At 48.9% G+C, this 27,824-nt stretch overlaps 1 protein-coding gene across 8 annotated transcripts in view; it reads left to right on the top strand.

The window, feature by feature from the left end:
- Positions 1-27,824, top strand: part of TTLL5 (tubulin tyrosine ligase like 5) — a 279,228-nt gene that overhangs the window by 200,631 nt on the left and 50,773 nt on the right. For all 8 annotated transcript variants that reach the window (XM_062181756.1, XM_062181755.1, XM_062181758.1 and 5 more), the window contains 2 exons: positions 1,101-1,296; positions 18,722-18,939. In XM_062181756.1, coding sequence (XP_062037740.1) covers positions 1,101-1,296; positions 18,722-18,939 — 414 coding nt within the window. The remainder of the gene's footprint in view (positions 1-1,100; positions 1,297-18,721; positions 18,940-27,824) is intronic.

Genomic DNA, 27,824 nt, shown 5'->3' with positions numbered 1-27,824 from the left:
CCACTTTGATTATGGCCCTGTCTAAATACTGACAGAGTTTGTGGACTCGAGGGGCTTCTGTATCCTTGGTAGCTCATGACAAGAGCCTCGTGTGATGACTGACATCATAAATATGAGTGTCAGTTGTTAAATTAACAACAGGAGTCACTGTGTACTTGCTCCCCATGTAGGACCTCTGTCCTTAATGAGTTGTACTATGAGAATTAATGGTAAAACTTGTCTTCAAAAAGTACTTTATACTTTGTGTGTCTGTGTGGGTGCAAACTGTTGAAATCTTTACTTAGTATAGAGTTGGTCTTCTGAATATAAAGATAATTAAAAATGAATCTTAACGAAGAATGGGATGCGAGAGGGAGTAGGAGGTGGGATGGGAATGGGATTTGGATTTGGAGGGTGGGTATGGGGGGAAGAACCACTATATTCCTAAAGCTGTACCTATGAAATTAATAAAAGCTTTCTTAAATAAAAGCTTTCTTAAAAAAAAAAAAAGAATTTGGGCAAGGTAGACAGTCAAGGAATTTGCCAAACAGCATAGCCTGGGCACTGGTTAGCCAAAGAGACCATCGGCGCTTTGTCTTCTTGCATGTGTTAGCTGTCAGCCTGGATAGGGATGACGCTGGGGTAAACTTGGAAGAATGAAGAAGGTGTTTTTGTCACCACCAATTATGTTTTCACACAATAGGGATGGAAACTCTAATAGCTTCTAAGAAGATTGAGCTATTTCATTAATGGGTAGATGAGTAAACTTAAGAATTCTGCATAACACACCTCTTTACTTTTGAAATTGTTAGAGGAAATGATTGTGACCTGGTCCCTGCTCTGAACGAGCCACCTGTCCTGCATTTGATGCTCCATGGCCTCTTAGAGGTCCAATGGTAGTCACGCTGGAGTGAACTTGGCATTTCCATTCCTTAATGCCCAGCAGGTATTTACTGTACAGTGACCACACGCCACGCCCATGAGCCGCTGGAGAGTCCATTTACCACACAGGGAGTCCGCAATCCCAAACGGTGCTTAGCTCTCGAGGAAAATACCTGCGACATTTCTCGCCTCTCACACAGCCACTCTGAAGAAATCTGCTTTTTTTCTTTTCTCCCCAGGAGCCTCCAGGCAGGTGGCTTTGCATGGGAGGGTGAGCTGGAGAACAATGCATACAGCAAGGCGACAGGGGTGGTCCCCCAGCACAAGTACCACCCCACGGCGGGCAGCTACCAGCTGCATTTTGCCCTGCAGCAGCTTGAACAGCAAAAACTCCAGTCCCGGCAGCTTCTGGACCAGAGTCGAGCCCGGCACCAGGTAATTCAAGACGAGGCTTTTCCATGTGCTGGTAGCTTCCCTCTGTTTCCGGGTGTGTGTGTGTGTGTGTGTGTGTGTGTCCTAATACATGGGGGAATGCAGGATTGCTTTCCCCAAAGTTGACTATTGCCACCCTGGCCTGAGTGAGTGATTATGGGGAGTCTCCTTTTAGGGACCTGTACTGGAGCAGTAACATTGACTTTGTTGGAAGGCCATGTGGACCCCGTGTTTGATGTGGTGCTTTGATTTGAATATTTCTTTATAAAAATCTCTGGTGTAGAGTTTATCCTTCCTGTGGTACGGTCTAGTTTGGTCACTTCCCAGAGTGTCTTACTCTGATACCTGCAAGCTAGCCTCTTAAGCGTCTTCACCCCCAGACGCACTACTTCCTGCCTCCATAGACTTGTCTACCCAGAAGTCCACATCAGCCGCTTGCCCATCGGTTTTCAAGGAGTAAATAACTTGCAGGTTCTCTTGCAGGAAATGGTTGTAAGTTAGGTCGTTGGTCTGTAAATGATTCATTCCAGAGGTGTTTATTGAGTATCTGTCAAGTGCTGGGCACTGCTTCACAGGGCGGGGCTGTGCCAGTGACCACACCCACAGCATCCCCTGCTGTTGTGGCACTCTGAAATGGCAGGAACTCCTGCAGGTGTGCGTGAGGGAGCTCCTCCAGCTTACAGCAGCAGCGCGTCAGCGTGGCCCCAGCCACAGAGAAAGACACTGTCGCTAAGAAGCCAGGCCACGAAGAGTGGTCTTGGCATTGACCGTTCCGGGTGGCCGGCAGGTTCAGGTGCCTGTTCCACAGTGGGAACGCAGGGCTGAGTCGGTGCTGATGCCGCGAGCCTCTCCGGTGCTCGTTTTCCCTAGGAAATACTTGTCTCAGCTTCACCTCTGCTCATTCACTGCTTCTCCTAGAGGAATGTACAAAGTGTGTTTCAGCTTCTACAAGATGAATATTCACTCCAAAGAGAAGCAGCATCTCCAGACGGCTTTTTATTTCCTCTCCAAATAAAGCGATTTCATTGTGCTCTGGATCTTCCCGTTTCTTTTCAGCCATCATAATAAAATTTAGTCATTTTACTTTTTTTTCAACATAGCTTATTACTTGGTCATCTTTATCTGGAGTAGTATACTCTGTATTTTATCTTCATTCACCATAATTGAGAAATTGTGGGTATAGGCTTTGGGGAAGCAACTTCTGTTTTCATTTTTTACTGGAGAAAATTATAAACTTTTTAATCCAGAAAGCATAGAATATAGCATCTCATTTTGTCCACCACATTGCCCTCTGTAGAAATGTCTTCATTTAGACTATCTTTGGAATGGTGGAAGCATATGAGCTAGTTTATGTTCATGCAATTGCTGATATAAATGTGCATCTGAGATAATTTTCTAACCCGTAAAATTTTAAAAACATTTTAAACATCTGCGTTCCCTGTTGCTTAGAGTACTTGGAGTGGCAGCCTAGTTCTATGCCAGCTGGTCGGGGCATCACTCGTGGAGAGCCTTTTTTCCCTTATGTGAGTGTCATCTGTGCCTCTAATCAGTCGAGACAGTTGGTCCTCCAGTGCCTTGAAATGGTGGATGGATTTTTAAAAAAATAGAAGGAGGTGTGTGTGGAGTTTTGAAGTTTGGGGCAGGAGAGGCAGTTTTGCTGATTTTCACTTTCAGAAACCGCTTCGGTCCTTGTGCTTTTGATTAGCTTCCAGCAACTCACATTCTTTTGAAAACTCAGAGTACTGGTGTTCTCGTGTAGACTTTTTTTTTTTCACTAAGGATTATACTGGTTTAGTTTCACTGAATTATGAAGTATATGGAAAATATGTTTTTTAGAAGCTGTCAGAGTATCTGTCCCAGGGAGGAGGCAGAACTCCCAAGAAGGGAGTTACCTCGTGTCTCCTGGAGAGGGAACAGATGATCATCCATCACAGTTTTAGGTGCGGGGAGAACATGACTTTTCGCCTTCCCCCTGTTCTTTTAAGCCTAGGGGGAAATGAAGTGGGGCAAGGTTCTGGGACGCAGGGGCGAGCTAAAGAAATGAAATTCTGCTAACTAGAAAAGTTTATAACAAAACAGCAGATCAGAGATTCAGCATCCTAATACCAAGATTATTTAGTAGCTTCGAGTACCTGTTGTCAGAGGGCAGCGTGAAGATCTGCTGGACGTTATGCCTTTGTTGTTAGCCGTGCTGTCTGTACGACCTGGCTGTTAGAATGCTCACCAAATTGTGGACTGGAGCATGGTTTGCATTCTCAGCATACTCTGTCTTCCGTCCGTGGATTAACCCTTTACACAGAGGTGGTGTTTCCCTGTAGACTCCTTGTGCTTCAGGTTCTACCATGTGGGTGAAACTCCTTAACTGCTTGTCTGAGAGCAAGGGTGGAATTGAAATGTGATTTACTTCGCACTCATCTGCAAGAGAGGCCAGTTTGCGGGACAGATGCTAACGGGGGCTGCATACTTAGATAATATCGTATTAGTTATTTTTATGAACAGTGTCTCTCACATGATTATCTCTCTTTTTTGGGGGGATATATTTATTTATGTAAAAGCAGAGTTGCAGAGCAAGAGGCGGAGAGAGCGAGCGAGCAATCTTCCATCTGCTGGTCACTCCCCAAATGGCCACAACAACTGGGGCTGGGCCAGGCCAAAGCCAGGCGCTTTCCCAGGCCATTAGCAGGGAGCTGGATTGGACATGGAGCAGCTGGGACTCAAACCGGGGCCCACATGGAGTGTTGGTGCTGCAGGCAATGGCTTAACCCCTGTGCCATAGCGCTGGCCCCCCCTAATTGTCTCTTAATAAATGTTTAGAGAAAGCTCATGCAGCCTTTCTCCCATTACACGCAGGGGAGTTCTCCATCCTCTTCTGCCTCCCAGTGAGAGCAGAGACGTGCCCAGCTTGGTGAAGGTATTAATTTCAGGAAGTCAAACTCTGATTCAGAATGTGTGTTTGCAAATGGGCCCCTGCAGGCCTTCATGAGTTGCTCTTCATTCAGACTTGTAAGTCTCCAGACACTGTCAAGCCCTGGGCCCACCCCTGGGAAAGGCTGAGCCTGTCACCTAGAGCCCCTGGCAGCAGCTTCCAGGGCGGAGATACAGGAGGCCGGTGTGATCCAGGGAGCGTGATACACAGAGGGCGGAAACTGAAGACTGGGAGCTTTCACACTTTGGTGAAACAGAGCAGCAGTCTGGAAGGCGTCATCGTAGGTCATTTGAGAGCAGAGCTCAGCAGACTCCCCTGTACATAACCAGATAGTGTCTCGGGCTTTGCAGGCTGTAGAGTTCCTGTTGCAACTGCTCCGCTCTGTCGTGGTAGAAGGGAAATAGCCGTAGACGACGTGGAAGCACACAAGTGTGGCTGCCCTTCAGTCAAGGTCAGCGCTGTTTACCAAAACAGGTGGTGGCCAAGATCCGGCCTGCAGGCGTCAGTTTGCAGACCCCTAGTCTGGCGCAGGAGACCCATTCGAAGGGCCTGGGGGAACACTGATATAGCTCCCTGTACGCATTTGGGGTCCTGTGGGTCTGAGGCAGGGGTTCACCTAGTCCCATTTCTAGCACATTCCCTGGTGGAGCTAATGCTACTCCTGCAGGGACCACACTTTAAGACCATCAGCCTAGAGAGAAAGAGATCAAAAATTTCTCCTCTTGGCTATTTATTTTCTGTTCTTTAGAAGGGAGACAGGATGTGTTAAAACTTAGTGTTGCCCTTATAAAATTTCAGGCAGTAATTTCTTTTTATAGGAACTTTGTTGCCATCCTTTTCACCCCATCCACCACAGTCTCCTCATAAATTAGTTATCAAAATACCTCCTTGTTCATTCTTCTTATCAAGGGTACATTCTGCCCAGCAAGCACTGCTCCCGGGATGCAGGCCTTACGGCGAGCAGAGATAAAGTGCGTGCGGGACGCACTCCCCACCTCTCGCTGTCGTCATAATTGTCACGAGCACCGTGCCAGGTGCTCCACCTGCATTAACCGACTTACAGTGAGTGTCGGCGTGGTGACAATGGAAGTATCCCAACATTGGGTCTTCTCTCTGGTCTCTCTCCCTGCTTCCCACTTCCTCTGTCCTGGCTTCCTGACCCTAAAGGAGAAGGCAAAAGAAAAAAAAAAAAAAGCTGTTTGCCTTGGGCTGAGTCGGGGGCCTTCCTTAGGCAGCAGTGACTCCTGGTGACGTCAGCATGAGTAGCTCTGCTGGGGTCTGCAAGGAGGGCTGCACCGGCTGCGAGGCCCGACTGACCTGATTCTAATTGCCGACATGGAGCTGCTGTTGTTCTTGGCACGGGCCGGAGCGATTACTCAGTAGTTTCTGTTAAAGTGATCCTTTGTTAAACTTCTGCTCCCAGCCCACTCCCCCTCCCCTCCCTCCCACTCTTCCCTGCCTCATCCAGACCAAAAAGGAGCCCAAAGGCAGAAAACTCACGTACGTTTTGGTGACCAGTGGAGAACTGCCCGAGGGTCTTTGAACAGCAGTGGGGAGCAAGAAAGATTTTAAAGACATTTTAATTCCTCACTGACTGAGTTCTCGTTTCAAAACCCTTCCACGCCTGGTGGACGTCGTCTTCCGTGGTAGGGAACTCGCAGTGGGAGAGCGCTGAGCTGCCTGCAGTCCTCCGCCCTTCCCAGGTGGTTCACCTCAGTTCAGTCAGGCTAGCAGGGACTCAGAGTATTTGTGTGAAAGGTGTCTGAGAAGGCTGGCCACATCGCGAGCGCCATGTGTCACCAGCTTCCAGCGAATGGTGTGTGCGCGCATGCGCAGCTCCACGGGCGGAAAGGATTCCCACGGAAACCCGTCACGTGTGTCTGGAAAGTCTGCCCCCCTGCAGGGATGGATGGGCTCTCCGTGCCTTCAGCTGCTGTGTGTTGGCGTTATGGGGGAGGAGGGGAGAGCAAGAAAGAAAAATTCTGCGGGCACCAGATCTTTGACCAAGCAGCCGGTGAGCACACGCTAGCTGCCCAGCATGGGCGCAGAGCAGGCGAGCCGCGTATCCCTGCTGGAGGCGTCCCTGTGTGCCTTCCCAACAGGGTATCAGAGGGAGGCCAGGTGAGGGGCAGCACGGGGGGGAGCTCGTGTGTCCGCTCAGGTTCCCCAGCGTGTGGCTCGAAGCTGTAACCTGCTTGCTTGTTGGGTGGCTGCTGTGTATTTGGCTGGCTGGTCGTTTGTACTGTTGTGCGTTTCCTCCTGACCTCTATCAGGATCTCCTGCAACAGTGTGCAGCTTGAACTGATGCCTGATTTTCCTAGGGCCGTTTGACATAGCAGATTTTTGCCAAACCAGACTTCCTCTTACCTAATAAAATACATTGGAAACTGGTGAAATAATACATGTGAAACAGCATTCAGTGGCTTCAGGGAAAGGCACTGTCCCTCTAGACAGCCTCTGGGGTCAAGCACTCCCCAGCTGAACTCCTGGCCCTGTCTGGTGCCTGGCCTGAGGACCTCTGTGAGCGTCCTCGTGGAGACGATGCTGCGTGCGTGTGGGCGTGTAACCCTCAGGATGTGACGCTACCATGCGGCAAGCACCACGCTAGGCCTTTTGTCTGTAGTATCCCATGGACTCCTTACAAGTGCCCTCTCCATCACCCTGTTTTGCAGATGAAAAAAGCAGGGCATCATTTGTGAAACTTTCTCGGGGTCACACAGTAAGGAAGGGAAGAACTGGTATATGAACCCAGGTCTGCAGGCCTCCAGCATCCAATCCCATGGCTGTCGTGCCGTCTGCTGCATTCAGGAAATAGCAGCCATAAATACTGGTCCATAAAAAGAAAGATGCAATTCAAACATACAGCAAGGACTCATTGATACCAATAAAATTATGTTTGTATTCCCAGGAGTCTCTCCCAGTCTTCTATTATTTATATGCACCATCGCAAAAGAAAAATCTTGTTAAACACCTATAAACTGAGGTCTAGATGGTACCCCAATTAACCTGAAATTCTTAATTAACATTTTAATAAGGTGTTCTTGGACTTAAAAAATCTTAGATGTGCCCATATTTTATTATTATTAAATGTCAGCTGAGTTTGCATTATCCAAAATGCTTTGGATCAGAAGCGTTTAGAATTTTGAATTGGTTTTGTTGTGGAATATTTGCATATACATAATGAGACCATGAAATTCACTTATGCATTACATATACTCTATACGCGGTGCCTACAATGCTTTTAGTGCACGTGGATCTTGGCTGCGACCCATGAGGCAGTGTCACATGAGGTCATGTGTGGAATTTCCTACTCATGGCATCATGGTGACACCCTGGAAGTTTCCGACGCAGGAGTCTTCAGGTTAGGGATGCTCAACCATAACAGAACCAGGAGCTAACAAGTCACAGAGCGTGCTGAAACACACTCCCGAGGCCTGGAGATGGGGGGTCTGTGTGGGCTGTTAGTTCCCGTGTTGTTAATAACATAGGCATTGTAGCTCTAGTTACTGCTCTGTCCTCTCATGCCCATTGTTGGTGCTGTTAAGAATACTTCAGTCTTATTTCTATGACAGGTGTTTTTGAGGGTGCCACTGGGACACATGAAAGGTGTCCACAGATGAGAACAGCACAGGCGACATCTTTGCATAATTTGTATGCTTGCTTTCTCACTCCACATACGTCCCGTTCTCAGTCTGTCATTCCAGAGTAGACATCCGTTCATCCTGTCCATTCATTCCTGATGTCACGAAGTCCCCTGGTTATCATGAGGTTGTTTTCTAGCTACTGCCAGGGTAACATCTCCCTGGAATCTTGGAGGGAAGTAGACACAGAGCGAGTGCTCCCTGCGTGCCAGACCCAGTGTTATCTTCACTCCACCGATGAGGAAACACATGCTCAAAGAGTGTCAGTAATTAAGCCAAGACCACACAGCTGCCCAGCGGCAGAGAAAATGTGGAAACCAGGTCAGAGCTACCAACCTCCTTGACAGAAGTGACTCTGTTTTCTTCTTACTGTGTACACTTTTGATCAGTCAGATAAGGCATGCCAGCTTTACTACTTTATTTGTGTGTACTGATTTGAAAAAGGCAGATAGAAATCTCCCATCTACTGATTCATTCCCCAAATGCTTGCAACAACTGGGACTGGGCCAGGCCGAAGCAGAGGCCCTGGAACTCCATCCAGATTTCCCATGTGGGTGGCAGGGAATGACTTGAGCCGTCATCTGCAGCCTCCCAGGTGTGCATTAGCAGGAAGCTGGAATGGGAAACAGAGCCAGGACCTGACCTCAGGCCCTCTGATACGTGATGCAGGCATCTTCACCGCCGGGGTAAACACTGGACTCCCAAGGCCTCGTCTTGGAGCACAAACAGCTCCATCAGCGATGGATACAGCCACAGGAAGCGAGATTCACAAACGAACGCCTGCGAGGCCTGTGCAGGATATGCACAGTAGGCCAACTGTGCGAGGTTCTGGGCCAAGTAAAACAGAGGAACAGCCGAAGACAGAGGCACGGTAGATATTTACGAACTTGAAATTCGAAGTCGTGAGGAGACTTAGTACCTTTGACTAAGTGTGTTCCATTTTACTAATCAGGAGACATAAGATATGATACAGGAGTAGGACAGCAAGGGCACTGTCTGTCTACAAATACTAGCAAATGAAAGATAAAGCAGGAGGTTGAAACTGAGGCTGTGTGTTCGCTTCTGTCAACCAGTTGCACTCTCCATCTGGGGTCACTGCTAATCTTTTGAGGTTATCTTTATACATACACACACACACACACTTGCACCATTTAACTTAAAATAAGTACTGAAGCTTTGCTTATAGGCAACTTTTTTTTCAAGCCTTCCTTCTCTAGAGAGAGTACGATCTTGGAGCACAGCAAATGAAACCTCTGTCTTCTTTATGCAGCTGATGAAGGTTGGACACGTTGCTGGGTTTGCTTTAGATTTGCTTTGGAAAGGAGATTAGACTTAAATAAATGTGCCTGAGACACATTCGCACTACAGGGGAGTTGATGCAACATAAATAAGGAAGGCAGCAGCATGCACTGTGGCTCTTAAATCACAGTCCGGGAGTGCAAATCCCAGCCCACTACTCAGTAGCTGTGTGACCGTGGACAAGCTGCTTGACATTTTTGTGGCTTGGTTTCCTCTTCTGTAAGCAGTGATGATAAGGGGACCCACCTCAAATGACTGGGAGGGTTAGATAGATAATAGCATACGAAGCCCTGCAAGCAGTGCTGACTGTGGTAAAAGCTCTGTGAAACTCCGCTGCTCATGCTATGGATCACCTTCTTTTTCGGTGCAGTTAAAAGCGATGTAGCGTGCATGCACCGTCCGTCTTAACAGCTCCTGGGTGTACGGTGCAGCCTTGCAGCCCTGTGCACGCAGCTGACGGCAGCTCCCCAGGGCTGCTTCCCACGCAGGACTGCAGCCCTCCACTCTCCCTGGGCGCTGACTCTCGGCTTCCCTCACTCCAGCCTCACTCCAGCGCCCACTTCACTTTCTGTGTCCATGAGTTCAACACGAGAGGTCTCCAGAAAGTTCACGAAGATGCATGTTCCTGGAAAACCGTGCATGGATTTCAAAACAGTGCTTTACCAGTACAAACTCATCTTTCAATTCTGTTTTCCTACAAGCTTTTTTTTTTAAAAAAAAAAAAATTTTTGTTTGTTTGTTTGAAAGAGTTACAGAGAGAGGTAGAGACAGAGAGAGAGAGAGGTCTTCCATCCTCTGGTTCACTCCCCAAATGGCCACAAAGGCTGGACCTGAGCCGATGCAAAGAGCCAGGAGCTTCTTCCAGGTCTCCCACGTTCCACAAGGTCCGTCTGTGTTGTAGATGTGGCTGGGTTGGCCTTCTTTCTTAAAGGCTGAGGGATGTTCCAGTCTGTGTGTACACCACGTGTTCTTTGTGCAGCTGCTGGCTTAGGACTTGGAGGTTGCTTCTGCATCTGGGTTGTTGCGAACAAAGCTTCAGTGAGTGTGGATGTGCAGAGGCTTCAGCTGTCTCTGTATTCCTCGTAACCTTAAACATGCACCACGTTATAATTTCAACTTGGGAGTCTTAGCTAAACACCCCACCCCCATGCCAGGAGCAGAAATTGGTTAAAGTCATGTGGAAAAAGGTGTCTTAGGAGAAGCCTCAAACTTACAAATTATTAATTAGCTGCACTTTAAAAACTAATATTTGCTTACTCAATTAAAAATGGTACAGAGATGCATTTGCTGGCAATTGCTAGAGAAAGATGTGAAGGGGCCGGCACTGTGGCACAGTGGGTTAACACCCTGGCCTGAAGTGCTGGCATCTCATATGGGCACTGGTTTGAGTCCCAGCTGGTCCACTTCCAATCCAGCTCTCTACTATGGCCTGGGAAAGCAGTGGAAGATGGCCCAAGTCCTTGGGCCCCTGCACCTGCATGTGAGACCTGGAAGAAGCTCCTGACTCCTAGCTCCTGGCTCCTGGCTTCGGATCGGCGCAGCTCTGGCCATTGTGGCCAACCGGGGAGTGAACTTCCAGCAGAAGGAAGATCTCTCTCTCTCTCTCTCTCTCTCTCTCTCTCTCTCTCTCTTTCTCTCTCTCTCTCTCTCTCTCTGCCTCTCCTCTTTCTATGTAACTCTGATTTTCAAATAAAATAAATAAATCTTAAGAAAGATGTGAGAAGAAAGTGAAAACAATGGTTAATACCAGGATAAAATGATTATTCTTTAGAGTAATGGCTGTGTAGATTGCTAACATGAGACATCAGTGTTCACGGATGTCAAAAGGAGGAAGCCGCACTAGAACCAGATTATGACGCCGCTCTTCGTGGGAGCCATTTCCTCACAGCACTCCAAGGAGAGATAAGGAAATTCAGCCACTCAAACCGCTGGTGGAAATGTAAATCGGCACGATGTTACTGAGGGCAGTTTGGGAATCCATATTGAACGGTGTTAAAGCAGAAGAATGAGAAGCTCCAAGGTAGCTGTTCCACCCCACAGGAACTGTTTAAGGAGCTCGCTTACCACAAGTGCAGCGATCTAAGAGGGTTACTGCAGCACTGCTCCTGAAGAACAGAAGAACTGGTGTTGTGGACATGCTTGGGGGGAGGGGTTCAAAATGGAGTATAAGATTTGAGGTGGCGAGGATGGGACGTTGCCATTAAACAACCGCTTGAGACACTGGCATCCCATGTCAGAGTGCCTGGGATTGGGTCCCACGTCCACTTCTGATCCAGCTTCCCGCTAATGCTTCTGTGTGAGGCAGAAGATGGTGATGCAAATACTTGGGTTCTTGCCACTCACAGGAGAGACCTCGATGCGGTTCTCAGCTCCACTCTGGCTGCTGTGGGCCTTATTTCTCTCTTCTTCTCTCTCTGCCTTCCAAAGAAATCTTAAAAAAAAAAAGAGAGAGAGAGAGAGAGAATTAAGGGGCTGCTTTTTTTTTTTTCCACTTGTAAGTATATTTCATAACCACAAGATTATTTCATTGCGTGGCATTCCATTATTGGTGATGGGTTAAGTAATTTATGATAAACCATAATAGAAAATATGCAGCCATTTTAAAAAGTGCTCTAAATCTACCTTAAACAATACTCAAGGTAGATATTTGAGTGAAAGGAGAAACAGACTCCAAAACACCTGCTATTGCTTGTTCCCATTTTCTTGTGAGTACACGGACATACACACATGCACATGTAGAAAACAACAGAGTACACCCAGCAGATGTCTGAGTGCTGAGCGGCGGTCTCAGAGTAGGATTAGAGTCCTTTTCACACTCTTTCCCTTTTTTCAATGAACGTGTGCTAAAGAAATTAAAAAGAAAAAAAATCAAAAGAAAGGAAAACCCTCTTTGAGTGCATGTGTGATCAGTGTTCAAACGCTGCTGGGCATGGAGAGGTTTACAAAGGAGAGGGAGCGCGAAGCAGAGCCTCCTGTCATGGTCACGGTCACGGTCACGTGAGCCGAGTTGTGCCATCTGAACATCAGCTCCTGCCGTGAGGTGGAGGCGGGGCTGCTACTGAGGGGCTGATGTCTTAGGGCTGGTTAGTTGTAGCTGGGTTTTATGGTCACAGACAGTAGCCCTGGCCTTAGCCAGCTGCCTTGTAGTTGGGCTTCTTTGATGGTATCACACACCCAGCCCAAGATCAGTCTGAGTTTGTCAGTACAGCTGAAGATCAGCTCAGAGACCGCTGGTGGCATCTTCAATTGGATTAGACCAAGGAGCCTGAGGCTTATGAGTATATTTGAGTATCTGGTATTAATTACTCTCATTGCTTCTCAAATGTTAGCAAGTACATTATTTATTTAGGGACTGTCTGAAGCACACTGGTCTCAGCTGGCTGATGAATAAGAGTTTCAGAATTGTTCTGTCCAGGTGAGCACCTGTGTTCACACCCTCGAGAACAGGTTGTTGGAAGGAGTAAGAATGTTCTATCCTGCTTGCTAAAGGAGAAGGAGCACGTTAGTTGCATTTAGACGTGGAAGGATATACCAGCGGACGCCCAGTGTCTGTGGCAGCTGCACGTCCCGTCTCTGGTGTGTGTGGGGTGGTCTCGCTGGAGGGTAACAGTAGAACTTCCGGGTTTCTTGCCCACCCCTGGGGGTCAGAGCACTGCCCTGTGTTTTGTAGCAGTGCCCGAGGTTGCGCTCTGTTTCTCTTGCTCGGCCCTCAGTCTTGTCCCAGCGGACAAACATTGTGAGTGGAAGACAGCCAAGTACTCCATACCGGCTAAGACAAAGGCCCTTTGGAAGCTTACTTTTGCCAAAATAGTAACAGCTACTGTCACCTTCACCTTGGCCTTGAGGTTTTTAAAGTATCCTGAGGTTGCACAAAAGTCCCAATGTGTTCATTCCCTGGAACAGTGCTTTGCTTAACCTTGGTCAGGTGAGTGACTAGTGGCTTATGTGCTCAAGAAATGCTCGAGCTGACAGGCAGGGGCATCCTGGGAGTGGCTTTGTGCAAGCTGTGCAAACGGGAGCTTGACCCAGCTTAGGACAGACTCTGACGTGGGGAGGAGAGTGCACAGAGATGTTAGCTCTTCTGAAATCGGAGTGAAACAGGCACAAGGAGACCTTAACATCCTCCACTGGAGATCAGCGTTTGCCTACTTTATCTCCCTTAATTCTCGAAAACTGAACTTACAGAGTGTTTTCCCTGCAGAGCCATCCAGCTCTGCTTCACCACCAGGAAGCCCGAGTGAAGGCTAAAAGGAGTGTTTTTCTGGAAGGAATTAAGAAAAAAAAAAACCTCCCAGAATTTAATCTCTGAACAGTATTATCTTTCTAGTAAGAGAGCCCAGATCTTGCTTGCCGTAACTTCCAAGTTGCTGTCTGTGTTCTGTCTATCAGAAATCCCTCCTTCCCACCCACGAGTCCCCTTCTGTTGTGGGAGAAGGAAGGCCTTCCCAGTCTTTTGCCTGGGGCCAAGCCAACCCTCAAACTGCGGCTTTCTCTGAGCCGCCTTGCTGCAGTGTGACTGTTTCCCACACCCGGCAGAGAAGCGAGAGTCCTGTGTATGTTGACCAGGTCCGAGGGAGAGGCCGGTGCGTACAGAGCACCATCATTCCCGTGACACTGACAGATGACGGTGCAGCCCCCATCCCTGCGCTGCTGGTAGCCTACATCCAAGCCTCACATTCTTGGAAGTTCTATAAAGAGCACTTTATGTAAGCCTTCTGTCCACTTATGAATGAGTAGCGGGACAAAACCGCTCACACAATCTGGGGTTGGTGGAGTTGTAGGTTTGGGGCCGGTTACAGGCTGTGGGGATATTGAAGAGGCCCTTTTCTGCTCGGAGTCCAAACACATCCACTCTTAACGTGGCCTGAGTGTTCTCCTGGGTTTCTTGTTATCGGATGTGGTTGCTTTAATTCCATCCCGCTCAGCCCTGGTGTCAGTGAGTCACCTGTGAATGAGTTCCGCCACTGACTGCAGAGTTCCGGATGATGTACGATCCTAACCATTTCACTGTCCCGTCAGTGACTTGGGCCACGGTTACCCAACCACAGAGCACAGCCTGCAAGCCTTCTGTGGTTGAAAGGAGTATCTGCCTTCCAACAGGCAATGAGTCTCTGTTGTATTAACGCTTAAGCAAGCTTTGAATCTGTGGTAGCTGGAGAATGATTTGTCCTATCAGTTAGGATGCCATTCGGCTGCAAGTAACAGAACTCTTTCTGGCCCCAACAGCTTAAGCAGTCTAGAGGTTTATTTGTTTTTGCTGTGTAGTTAGGAATCTGGAGGCAGGCCCTCCCAGAAAGAGCCCTCCCTGGTGCCCTCAGACACGTTCTCCTTCTGTCCTCATGCCTTGTAATTCTTTGCAGATAACGTTCCCACTGTCCCTGGTCAACCTCTAGCTAGATTTCCACATTCCAGGTGGGAGAAAAACAGGGCAAAAGGTGTGGACCAACCAGCCTGGCCCATGGAAGGGCTTCCCCCCAAAGCTACACCTAGAAACTGCTCTTCACATCTCGCAGCCTGAACTGTGCCAGGTAACCGAACCTAGCTACGAGAGCGAATAGGAAAGGTGAGCTGTTAGCCGGGCCCACGTGATTTCCCAGGCAGAGTCACAGTAGTATCATCAGGGAGAAGGAAGACCCGATTGTATCCAGGCCCAGGGCAGTCTCCTGGGCAGTAAGTGCTCCTGACTTATTTTGCAGTCTGAAGAGCAGTCTCATCTTACATTAAACGGCAGTGTCTAAGATCCCATCACAAAACGTGATGGCAAGGCAAGGCAAGTCTGCAGAAATGCTTACTGACATGTTGTGACTGGATGGGAGCTGGGCACACACTAGGCACTGCTCAAGGTCCAGAGAATTAGCCTACTGCAGAATTCCATCTAGATGTAAATACACATTTGCCTATTTTCTTGTATAGACATTTAGTTGCTGTACATTGGGTCAAGTGCTGGCTGCCGAGCTCCTGATCCAGCTTCCTACTAGTGCACCTGGGAAGGCAGCAGAGGATGGCCCAAGTGCTTGAGCCCCTCCACCCATATGGGAGACCCAGATGGAGTTCCTGGCTCCTGGCTTTGGCTTGATCCAGTCCCGGCTATTGCATCGATTTGGGGAGTGTACCAGCAGATGGACAATCCCTGTCTCTCCCGATTTCTCTCCCTGTGTTGCTCTGACTTTCAAACAAGTAAATAAACCTTAGTTGGCATTCTATGGAATGTTTTACCTTGTAGGTGCTCCACTTATAAATCCAGCCCATCCTAACATGCATTGTCCAGCAGGGTAAAAAAGTACATTGTTACGGGACCATGATACAAGGTAGAATTACAGTAGAACAAGACATACAAATATATTTTTGCAAGTGTTCAAAAAAGGAGAGACTATTTGTCCCAGAAACAATTGAGTAAATGTGATTTGGGGAACCTAAGGTATGTTTCCATTGTCAGAATTTGCCTTCTCAGCTTTTGAGTGCCATGGTAAGATTAGGAAACTATGTTGAAAAATGCATAACCAACTACCATTCACAACTGATTACTGGCAGGAAAACTCTGTTGTTGCGTCCTTTGGCTCTTTGGGAGACTGAGATAGAAGTCTGAGGACGAGTGGCCCGCTTGTTGACTGTCTACTGCACACCTGGTATTCACGTCGAGAAGCCCTGATTGAGCAGCTGGGCTAGAGTTACCTTCAGGGGCTCCATTTCATCTCCAACAATCCGGAGAAATCATTGTGATCGCTTGTGAGAAAGCTGAAGCTAGGAGAGGTTAACTAACCTGGAAAATTCTCACGTGGCAAGGCCTGCACTTGAGCCCAGGCACACTGGACTGCAAGGCCAGGTTCTCCTCCACCTACCCTGGCCCCTCCTTCTCTCCCTGGTGGCCTCGTCTGGTTTTGTGGCTGGCGATGGACAGTCAGTTCCTTCTCCTCGATCCAACAGGGAGTCTTGTCCCCAGCAGCTTGAAACTTGGGCTTCACTTGGTTGTTGTGGCTGGTACCGAGAGTTAATTTGTTACCTGATTAAATGCTGTTAAAACCACACTTCCTTCTGTCTTTTTAATAGTTAATTTATTTTATTAGCTATTTATTTATTAATAAATAACTATACACAGCTCAAAATTCAAAAGATACCAATGATATGTAGGAAACAGTCTCCCTCCCAGCCTGACTCCTGGTTCTTTCCCTGTGTGGATAACCGGTTTCTTGCATCCTTCCAGACCTGTGCTGTGCAGGTGTGTGAGCGTGTTGGGAGTGTGTGTGTGTGTGTGTGTGAGTGCGAGTGGATGTTGTCGCCCCTGGAGGTTCCCTGAAGACATGAGAAGGTCAGCCCCGTGAGGAACGAGTTCATTTCCCAGAGCGGTTACGACTGCGGCTCGTGGAGAACTTCTCGGCCCTCATTCCAATTTCTGGCCTCCCCACCATTTTGAATGAGACAGCTCCTGGATGTTAGCAGATGCAGTGGTGAAAATAGGTGCCCGGGGCAGCCTGCTCCCTCCCTCCCTCCCTCCCTCTCTCTCCCCTGTTGGGTCCCTCGCCCTGGTTCTGAGCCATCAGGTACAGAAACAGCAGCTGGATAGGAGTTTGTGTCGGAGCCCGTCCCAGAGGCGTGGCCCCTGGCTGGACGCCGTGGTGACTTGTCCTCGGAGCCATGGGGTGACCAAGTTCAGGGCTCTGCAGCCTTCGGGAGCTGTCTGCAGACCTCCCCACGTGTGCTTGCTCAGAGCACCTGCCTCCAGCTTTGCCCAGGCCCTTGTGTCTTTCTCTCCCTCTGCTTTGGGTCGGGGTAGAGAAGAGTTAATAGCTTTTGCACTTCCCCTGCGGGTGGATCATGGAGGAGGGAAACATCTCGGCTTGATTGGTTTGAAAACGGTCAGATCTACCTCAGAACTTTCTCTACTCCCTGTCAAACACACTGACTCCACATGAGACCCCAGGGTCCCCCTCACCCCTGCCTACTCAGGGTCTTTGGCCACATTTCCTTGCAGTTAGACACTCCACAGCATGAGTGTAGAAAGACTAACATTCAACTAAAGCTACCCCATCCGACTTTGAAATCTGAAAAAATAAAATTCATACAGGGGCCAGCGCCATGGCTTAACAGGCTAATCCTCCACCTTGCGGCGCCGGCACACCGGGTTCTAGTCCCAGTTGGGGCGCCGGATTCTATCCCGGTTGCCCCTCTTCCAGGCCAGCTCTCTGCTGTGGCCCGGGAAGGCAGTGGAGGATGGTCCAAGTGCTTGGGCCCTGCACCCACATGGGAGACCAGGAGAAGCACCTGGCTCCTGGCTTCGGATCAGCGTGATGCGCCGTCCACAGCGGCCATTGGAGGGTGAACCAACGGGAAAAAAGAAGACCTTTCTCTGTCTCTCTCTCTCTCACTGTCCACTCTGTCAAAAAAAATAAAAATAAAATCCATGAAGGACTAAAATAATGCCAGTGAAGCCTGCCTGGAAGCCCTCGCCCTGGGGAAAGGGCATCCCCCTCCCCCCTAGTTTCCTTGCAGGTCGTGTCCGTAGATGAAAATCAGTAGCCAGAGATCCTTTTGGTAACGAGTGCTGTATGTTTTCACAGTTACATTATTTTCTTGTCATATTACATTTGATGTTTTTATAATGCACGCAAATTAAAAGCAGTGCTGATAGTACTGAAGCAACAATATTTGTGATACAAGAATGTGGTTCCTAGTGAGGCAAACAAGCTTGTAAGAATTTCTAGGCCTCTCTGAAGGAAATGCGTGTCTACATCATCAGTACAGATGTATGCAGGCACCTGTGCTGTTCCAATGGTGATGTTTGGGCCTTTGTCTAATCATAGGCCCAGCTCCCCTTGCACTGATCTTTCTTTCATATAGTAACTTGTGTTTGTGTGGCAGTTTTACTTTGGGAGTGTTTCCAAATGAAAAACCATATGTTAATCATTAGGTCAACAAGGTGTGACTGAGCTGGGATTCTCAAAATAGCTCTCCAGGCCCTGCCTGGCCTGACTCCTGTTCTCTGTCGTACTCACGAGGCCCTCGCCACAGCGTGCAAACCTAGAGTTGTTCAGAGGTCTGGGGTGCGCTGGAATCCCTAAAAAGCTCCAAGTCAGTTTTGCTCCGAGCGCTGTTTCTAGTACTTGACACCCAGCAGGAGACATTCATTAAAAATCCGTTGAATTTGACCATGAAAGAAACTAGGAGAGAGACCAGAGGTCATGTGTGTGTGGCCCCACGTGTTATACCCCGGTGCGCTGAATCGGAGCCCTGGTTACTGTTTCAGCAGGAGCATCTCAACTCTGCCCCACGATCCTACCCTTCTGTGTGTGTCTAGACCTGCACCTGCCTCAGATTCCATCACTCAGAGCCCAGCGAGTGACAGGCCTCAAAGGACTCCCTCTCCCAGTAGTCCCTGTGGGCGGCGCGCATCAGAGGACTGTGTCTCCCGAAACACCCCGCGGGCACTGGCCTCCGACTCCATCTCCCAGAGACGCCCTGTGCCCTCTCTCCTTCGCCCGCCCCGAAGGTGACAAGCCAGCAAGAGACCAGCAAGTGGGTTCTGAAGGGACCTCCATGGATCATTTTGTTTTTCTTTTTCTTGTAGGCGATCTTTGGCAGCCAGGCACTACCCAACTCCAATGTATGGACAATGAGTAATGGCGCAGGCTGCAGAATCTCCAGTGCCGCAGCCAGTGGCCCGAGGCCAACCAGTCTGCCACAAAAAACGGTGCCGCCTCCAAGCTCCTCCTCCTCCCTGGTCCCCAAGCCCCCAGCCAATCACAAGCAAGCGCTCAGAAAGGCCACATCCCAGAGGGCTTCCAAGTAAGTTTTCCATAATCTGGTGTTCAATTTCTTTGGAGTTGTATCTATTTGAAACTGATAATACTGTTTTATTTACGGAGCCTTCAAGACAGTTTGCGCTCAAGTGTTGGAAACGTGGACACCTGTTGGGGAAGAAAGGCCAGCTCCGGTGGTGGCGGGGCTCTGCCCCCTGGGAGGGGCGGGCACTGTTGCGTGAGGCTTCCCAGGTGACCACGGAGGAACTCCGCTGGCCTGTGGCAGGCTGCAGTCAGACGCTGCCCCGGGTCAGGAGTCCCGGGCTGTGGGCTCGCAGCAGAAAAGCAAACGTCTTTCCTGATACAGCTGCTCTCGATCAGGTCTTCCCACTCCAGTTGAGGGTCAGCACCTTCCTCCTCCCTTGCGTGCTGACTTGCAGGCCCTTGGATGGGAAGGCATGGGATCGCGATTTCTTCTGGGGAGGCTGACTGCACTGACGTCAGCCACCAAGCTCTGCGGGAACAAGCTTCCTGTTTCTTCTTGTAGTCTAACCGTCGTAGAGCAATAGCAAAATAACAGTAAGACACTGCCTCGCCTGAATCAGATGTCACCAGTAAGGAACCTGGACGCTTCTTCTCCCTGGTTTTTAGCCAGTGAACTAAATGGCTTGAAGCATCAGTTCTGGCAGCCCTTCTTCAGTTTAAAACTGGGGGACTTTGCAGAGACATCTGGACGAGCCAGGCCGTTCCCGTGTGTGCGGGTCTTGCTGTCTCTAAAGCTCCTCATTCATTTGTCTTTCACAAGATCAACTTCAGTCGTAAGAATGAATCCTAAGCCGGCGCCCCGGCTCAATAGGCTAATCCTCCGCCTTGTGGTGCTGGCACACTGGGTTCTAGTCCCGGTCGGGGCGCTGGATTCTGTCCCGGTTGCCCCTCTTCCAGGCCAGCTCTCTGCTGTGGCCCGGGAAGGCAGTGGAGGATGGCCCAAGTGCTTGGGCCCTGCACCCCATGGGAGATCAGGATAAGCACCTGGCTCCTGCCATCAGATCAGCGCGGTGCGCCGGCCGCAGCGTGCCAGCCATGGCGGCCATTGGAGGGTGAACCAACGGCAAAGGAAGACCTTTCTCTCTGTCTCTCTCTCTCACTGTCCACTCTGCCTGTCAAAAAAAAAAAGAATGAATCCTAGAACACAGAAGAAGTAGTTACCGTTCCCCGTGTCTCTGAACTGAAAACAGTCCTTTGTGGCTGTTTTAATTATACTGCTGCCATTATTCATTTATCCAGCAAATATTTACTCAGTACCTGCTGAGTACCAAGCGCTGTCCAGGGAGGAGCTGGCGCTGTCCTGACTGTGGAGCCCTCAGGGGTGGTGAGGAAGGTCAGTAGGAAGGCTGTGGTTCAGGGTGAATGCCTGGAGCGGGACAGAAAGGAAGCTGTGTGTCCCCGCCCCCTTGACAGAGCGGAGACAGATCCTGGAGCCGCACTGCCGGCATTCAGACTCCCATGCCACGCATTGCTAATCCACACCTTCGGTGAGTTACAAACGACTTAACCTCTTGGCCTCAGTTTCCCCATGTGTAAAAACAAGACAGTGAGAGCAGGTACTTCAAGGTCAGCTGGTAAACATCAGCAGAGCTAATGCAGTTGGCGTGCACTGGGCAAGGCCTGCACACCTAAGAACGCAGCAGTCCTCAGCCTACACGTTCTAAGCCCCCACATTGGGAGAAGCCTGCAGTTAACTGGGAGACCCGGTGAGTCGGGGGTGAAGGGGGAGTTTGCCAGTGTGCTCCTTGTTTGTGGCGTCTCGGAGCATGGCCGGCACCCTGAGATGGCTCTCAGTGGCCCGCTGGTGGAGAGGCGGGCCCCGGCAGCAGGGCTGGCTGGCTGAAGATGCTGCTCACTGCCCTGCAGCCTCCTAGATGGAATCGCAGCACTTTGGGCAAACTTCGCCTCACTGCGTTCTTGTGGGTTTTGCTCTGACAGGCAGGAGTGTGGGAAAACCGGAAACAGCTCAGCATCAAAAATGCACAGAAGGGGGGAAAAGCAAAGATTTCTTCAGAATTTAAGAAATAATCCAAGTATCAAAAGGCATGCTGTGAGGTGTTGTTCCAGGAAATAGTTTCCAATTTGCCTTTAAAGCACTAGCACAGTTCTGCAAAGCTCAGTTAGCACTAATGGAGACTTTAGCATTCCCTCCCTGACACGAGAAGTGGAGTGCTGGGAAGGGCCCGCGAGTGTCTTCAGTCTTCCAACTTCGACGGAATAGCGTGGTTTTGCGTGTGAAGAACCTTCACCCCCTCCTGTGTCCCAGAGAAACTACTAAGTCCCGAGGCCTTCCTCTCAGGGCCACGCTCCCTCTCTGAAGCATCCAGATACAGCTCTTTAAAAAAGTAAACTGTGTGTTCGTTTGGGATTGACAGCAAGGGTGGTAAGGATGGTACAGAGAGCCCTCGGGCACCCGTTGCCCAGTGTTCCCAACCTCTTAGGTTGCCGTGGGCGTTCGAAGGGCATACCATACGAAGCAGCTCTCACTGGCGCACTTCTGTGAACTCACCTCCATCCTTTATTTGGAGCAGTGAAGTTATTTTGAATCCAGAGAAACTTTTCATGGCTCCCAAAACCAGGATCCTCAGGCTCGGTTGAAGGATCCTGACTATTGTAACGTAATTCCTGTTCCTAGCCGGCATAGCAAGCATTTTAACACCCCCGTGACTCATTTTCCTGTTTTAAAATAGGAATAATAATAGTGCCTGCCTCATTGGGTTATTTAAAGAAATAAGCGAATTATTAATGAACGTTGGGCACAAAGGTAGAGCCTGGTAGGCACAAGTAGCATGTGCTACGGTACTGGGAGGATTCGCTGTGGTTAACACGAAGGTGGTATTTCAAGAGGTTTTCAGGTAACTTTTGGTCTTTTCTTCCTGCAAGGGGTATTGCTTCATTCGCCTGGGTCTCCCCAGCCTGTGCGCTGGCTCAGCCCGATTCAGCCGGAGCCCTCGGTTATGACTGGTGATACTGAGTCACGCTTGGGAATGACACAGCTGATGAGGAGTCGTAATGAGCTCCGGACCACGCCAAGCCCTGTGCTTTTGGGTTGAACTTCAGACTTCTCCCAGCACAGAATTGGCATTAGACAAATATAGAAGCAGTTTCCAAGAGCATCAAAGTTTCCACATCCTAGAGGGTTGAGTTTACTGAACAATAGAACATAAAAGATGACATTTCACTTGGATTTTGGTGCAAAGGGAGTTGAGTGGGAATCAGAACAGCGGGGTCCTGTTTGTTTATGATCATATTCAAGCCACTTTTCTTCTGATGGTTTCATTTTTCCATCTGTAAAACAAAAACCACTGTCCCTACTGAATAATTAGCCAAAATGACTTGTTTTCTGTCCGTTCCGTTGAAAGCTGTTTTATGAGCACGTTGTTTGTTCATCCCGATGCATTATGGCCCTTTTCTCCATCTCCCCTCGGCCCAGTTGTTCTTGTTATAGTTGTTGAATTCATCTACTCAGATTTCCTCTACCTAAGTCTTGATTGTCAATTCTGTAAAGAGAATGATTTAGAATTTTTTCTTTGTTTTTTGTTTCTTTCTTTTTTCTCTCTCTTTTACCATTTCCTTAGTGCCAATAGCCTTTCTTGATTTTCCCTCTCTCATGTTTGCAACACTTCATAATTTAGTACCCGCTTCAGATCCTCCTTTCAAAACTATTTGTGGTATTTCTTCCAAGCGGGCGGCCGGACCGAGCAGGGTGACAGCCGACAAATGAACGCACGCATCCAAGCCGTCTCTTCCTTGCAAATGACCTTTTATTCAGAGCTAGAATCCTACTCTCCAGGAAACACGGAGCAACCTGGGACCTGACGTTTGCCAGGCACGTGGGCAAAGCCCACAGGCCAGGGATGAACGTGACAGGGCAGGGGCCAAGCTGTGGGAGCCTGGGCTCCTCCTCTGGAGAGAGAGCCGTTTCAGAAATGCGGGCTGAGCTACGGGGCTTTCCGTTACACAGCTGGCACTGCCCGTCCCCGCCAGGGCCTGAGGCCGCGCCGCCTCCGGGCGACCTCAGAGTGCCTGCTGTTCCGTGTCAGCACCCAGGACAGTGGTGTTCGGGGCCGGAGGAGGGAGCCGAGCGGCGCGGTGAAACCAGACGCCAGTGAGTGTGACCTGGACACATGGGGTCAGGTGCGCAGAAATGAGGGTCAGGAGAATGTGGAGGTGAGCACCAGGTACACCAGGTTTGCTCCATCTTCACACCTGGGAGCCAGGAGAGTGAGAAGGTTCTAGCACAAAGGATTCGAGGGTCAGGGCCATCCCGAAGCCCTTGGTGCGAGATTGGTGTCAGCGTGCAGGCTTAGCCATCGTCTGTCAGCCCTTTATTTTGTGTCGTCTCAAGAAAAATGTTCCAACCTCTGGCCTATTCCTCTTTAAAGTAGGATCCTCCAAGTCATGCAGTTCCAAACCATGTAAATGTGGCATTTCCCTGCTGGAAGATAAAGGAATGGAGGCATGGGATGGGCTGCGAGTGTAGCGGGGTGCACAGGTGGCGCTGTGAGAGCCAGAACTGGGACTCGCGCCACCACCGTGCTAACCACAGGCTCTTCCCAGCAGACCAGTGGTTTCCAGAGTCCCCATCGGCCCCTTCAGACAGCAAGTGGCAGGTCGGTCATCCCAAAAGACTGCTTTTGGACGTGGACAGCGTAAGCACTTGGGAACTCAGCAGCCTCCCCTTCCACTTCCAGGTTACCCCTGAAATGACAAGTGAGACAGCCCTACCAGGAGGAGCCAGTGCCACTGCCCCACTGAAGGTGCTGGAAGACTCTGGTCAGAGGTCGCGCAGGAAGGAAGGGGCTCGGCTGGAGTACCCTCCTGAGCAGTGTGGTCCCAGAAGCGAGCGGGAGCCCTGGCACAGCCCTGACCCAGCCTCTCGCTCTTAGAGGTGGGGCCTGCAGGTGGGAGGAGCAGGTCTGCTTACCACTCTCCTGCCATCTGGATGTGCGTGGTCGCGTTAGGATGTCTGGGGAGGTGCTTTTGGCGTGGAAGTGACAGCAGTCAGAGGGGTAGCTCCTGGCCAGACATCCCCGTGGTTGTGGATGGCCCAGTGGGGAGGCAGCGTACCCTGGCTCTTCCTACAGGGATTCATTCTGGTGTACTTTAAATTAAGGTCTTCTCGTCCTGGCCAGCTGGGATGTTAAAGTGGCCATTGAAGTGATGATAAAACTGCCAGATACTTCCCACTGCTCGCTTCTCTTCTTCCTTATCTGATATGAAAATCCTTCTTTAAAATACTTGGGCAGGAACTTATGTCTCCCTCTGAACTACGTGATCCATGTCACTTCCTCCCTGAACGCAGGCCCTGGAGGATGAGCCAGTACTGAAAGATCCTGGGGCCTGGTGATGTGCAGATAACGTCTCAGATAATGTAACTTAGAAGAAGGCCCCATGGGTAAGATCCCGAGGGGTTGCAGCATTGTAGAAAATAACCTAATGTATGTTCTTGACAAGCTTGACATGCAGAGTGCTGCCCATGTGACCCTGGAGCTCACGGTGGTCTCAGGGCAGGGGAGGGCCCAGGCTGAGAACTGCCTAAGTGGCAGATGGGGCCAGACACGGTGCGTGGAGACTGGACATTGCAGAACAGCACATATGCAAACTAAAGGACAAACTGGCAGAGCTTCTAGGGGAAAAGTGTGCAAGAAACAAAGTGAGAGGAAAGACAGATTGAAGCTAAAATAAAGAATTTCAGAGAGAGACTACGATAGTCACTACTGTAGGCAAATCAGGGCATAAAGGGGATAACCTAAGGACACGAGGGTTTTGAATGATATAATCAATATTATTGAATTAACAGGCTGTCCAGAAACATGAGGGCTTTGAATGATATGATCAATAATATTGAATTAACAGGCTGTCCAGGGACATGAGGGCTTTGAATGATATAATCAATAATATTGAATTAATAGGCACACAACTTTGGACTCTGCAGGGCCTCCCTGAATAGTTTTAAAAACTAGAATACTTCAATTAAATCTTCAAAAAAGTAAAAATTATACCGGCCTCTTTCTCTGACCACTTGACAGTAAAATGAAATATTAAAATAAACTAGACAAAGCACCCAAATAATTTGGAAATTTTAAAACATTTTTAAGGAACTTAGATAAAGATTATATTGCAGACTATACTGAAAATAATTAGAGAGAGCCAAGGATGCACTCAAAGGTAAATTCATAATCTTAGTCATTTTCTCTTTTTTTTTTTTCTTCTTTTGGATTAATTTTTATTTGAGAAGCAGAGACAGTTCCCATCTGCTGCCGAGTGCCCACAACCGCTGGGGCTGGGCCAGGTCTGAAGCCAGGATCCTGGGACTCAGTCGGCTCCCATGTGGGTGGCAGGAACCCAGGTACTTCAGCCACCCACTGCGGCCTCCCAGGCTCTGCATTAGCAGGAAAACTGGAGTAAGGAGCTGGAAGCCGGGTGTCAAACCCAGGTGCTCTGATGTGGAGCGCTAGAGACTTAACCACTTGGCCAAATGTCTGCCCACATTTCCATTGTTAAAATATAGCAAGATTGAAAAGAAATTGCCAAGCCAAGATACAAATGGCAGATTGGCTTCGGCTGATAACGCGGGGGTCCACTGAGTGCCCAGAGTGTTGTGTTGAAAAGAACTGTGAGTTCTTCCTCTGAGCTCATCGTGGGGGCAGGGGAAAGGCTTCGCCGGATGAGTAGTTCTGCCACAGACAGGACAGATGATGAGGGTGGCGAATGTGCATGCCACATAGTTGTCAAACCTGAACTAAGCACTTACCTTGTGAAGTTAGAAAGGGGACAGAGAAACAAAGCTAGGAAAAATAGGTAAAAGAAACTCAAAGGGCTGGCGCTGTGGCACAGCGGGTAAAGCCACTGCCTGGGACATCGGCATCCCATATGGCCACTGCACTTCTGATCCAGCTCCCTGCTAATGTGCCTGGGAAAAAGCACTGGAGGATGACCCAAGTGTTGGGCCCCTGCCACCCATTTGGAAGACCTGGATGAAGCTCCTGGCTTTGGTCTTGCTCAGCCCTGGCCATTGTGGCCATCTGGGGAGTAAACCAGAAGATGGAAGATTTCTCTCTCTGTCTCTCCCTCTCTCTCTCTAGCTAAGCAAATCTTTTAAAAGTAAAGGAAAAAAAGATGAAAAATAATATAAAGTGATAACCAATAAAATTGATAAGATCAAAACCTCATCTAGGTTAGGTGTGGGAACAGGGAGGAGGAAATAAACATACTTCTACTGGAGAATAGGGGATTACAAGTAAGAAAAGGCTGAAAGTAGACGTGAGGAGACTGCAAAAGTAGGAGAGGACCGACTGTGCAGTTGTGTCCCACTACATGGATGAAAAGCAAAGAAAACCCAAGCAGAACAAGGTAGAACTTTGAAGACTGGCCAGATTGATTTCTTCTTAAAGGAATAGGATTTCCAAATCAATCTAGGAAACATTTTTTCAATATCATCTCTAAAATAGTTCTTCAAACCTTTTTTTTAAAAGGCATGGCGTTCATGGCTCCTGCAGTGTGTCCACAGTCCTCTCTACCCACTTGCACACAGGAAAGCCCACCTGCAGGCTTCCCAGACCGTGTCCCACCTGCTTATCGTCCCCTCAGAATGCCCTTAGCCCTCTGGGTTCCAAGTCTTGCCTCTTATTTGAGATTGGCTTTTATTTATCACATCGGTGCATCTTTTCCAACTACCCCATCCTCAGCTCTTCAGCCAAGTCTGCCATCTCCCTCCTCGCTTTATTTTTCGTGTGTGTGTGTGTGTGTGTTCTGCTTCTTATGTATCTCTCAAGGGCAGATCTCTTGTCTTCACCTGTCATCACATATGTACTAAATGTGCAGGGCAGGCATTTAGCCCAGCAATTAAGACACCTGCATCCTGTATCAGAGTACTTGGTTCAGTTCCCAGCTCCGGCTCTTGGCTCCAGCCTCCTGCCAATGCAGACCCTGGGAGGCAGCAGTGATGGAGCAAATAATTGAGTTCTTGTCACCCATGTGGGAGACCTGGATCAAGGTCAAGCTTCTGGACTGCACTTTGCCCCAGCCCTGGCTGTTGCAGGTGGAAGATGTGTGTCTGTCTGTCTGTCTCTCTGTTTCCCCCATCCAATTTCTGTCTGCCTTTCAAATAAATACAATACTTATTTTAAAAAAAATTAAGCAGAAATATGAGTTATTTAATTTGAAAAGCTTTAGAAGGACAGTGGTGTAAACTAGTAAATATTAAGAAAAGAAAAAACACAGAAATTATGGCGGAGCATGAGAGAACAGCCCAAACCACGTCTGGCACATGGTAGGTGTGTTCCTTAAATATCTGCTGAAGGAATGAATGAAATTGATGGACAGTAGAGTGAATCTCCTCTGGGAAGACTGATGAATAAAGAAAGGACAGACGACGTAAATAATGTCAGGAACTAAAAGGAATGTAACAGCAAGCATAGTGGAATGGATAATGGTCGTATTTTTATCAAACAGAGGCCCAGCTACCACTGCTGCTCAAAACCTGACCTCGTGAAATATTTCTTGGATTGGTTTTGGAGCTGGACCCCAGATAGTAATGTTGTAATTGTTATTTTCTAAGGATTAGCACATTAGCTTCTGTTTGTGCAATGCACATCTAATCCGTGGTCTGGTAGATGAAAGGGATACAGCTATGGTAGGCATGCTGTAGGGAAAACTCGAAATGTTTGCTCTGTGAATAAACCTTTGCTAAGAGAACTGCGAGTATATGTGTCCCCACCCCCACCCCCACCCCCACCCCCAGATTCAGTTCTTTAACTTAACTTCCACTCGAGATTCCGTCTCTCTCTCGTTATTGAAGGTATCGTCAGTATTCTGTACAGTGATGGAGTTCGGGGGTGTTTGTTTCAGGGCCTTCGCAGATGCAGCCGTGTCTTATATCGC

This window comes from Lepus europaeus, chromosome 22, assembly GCF_033115175.1.
Source record: "Lepus europaeus isolate LE1 chromosome 22, mLepTim1.pri, whole genome shotgun sequence".
NCBI lineage: Eukaryota > Metazoa > Chordata > Mammalia > Lagomorpha > Leporidae > Lepus > Lepus europaeus.
The sequence above is the reverse complement of the archived record's forward strand: the minus strand, read 5'-3'. Positions and strand labels throughout refer to the sequence as shown.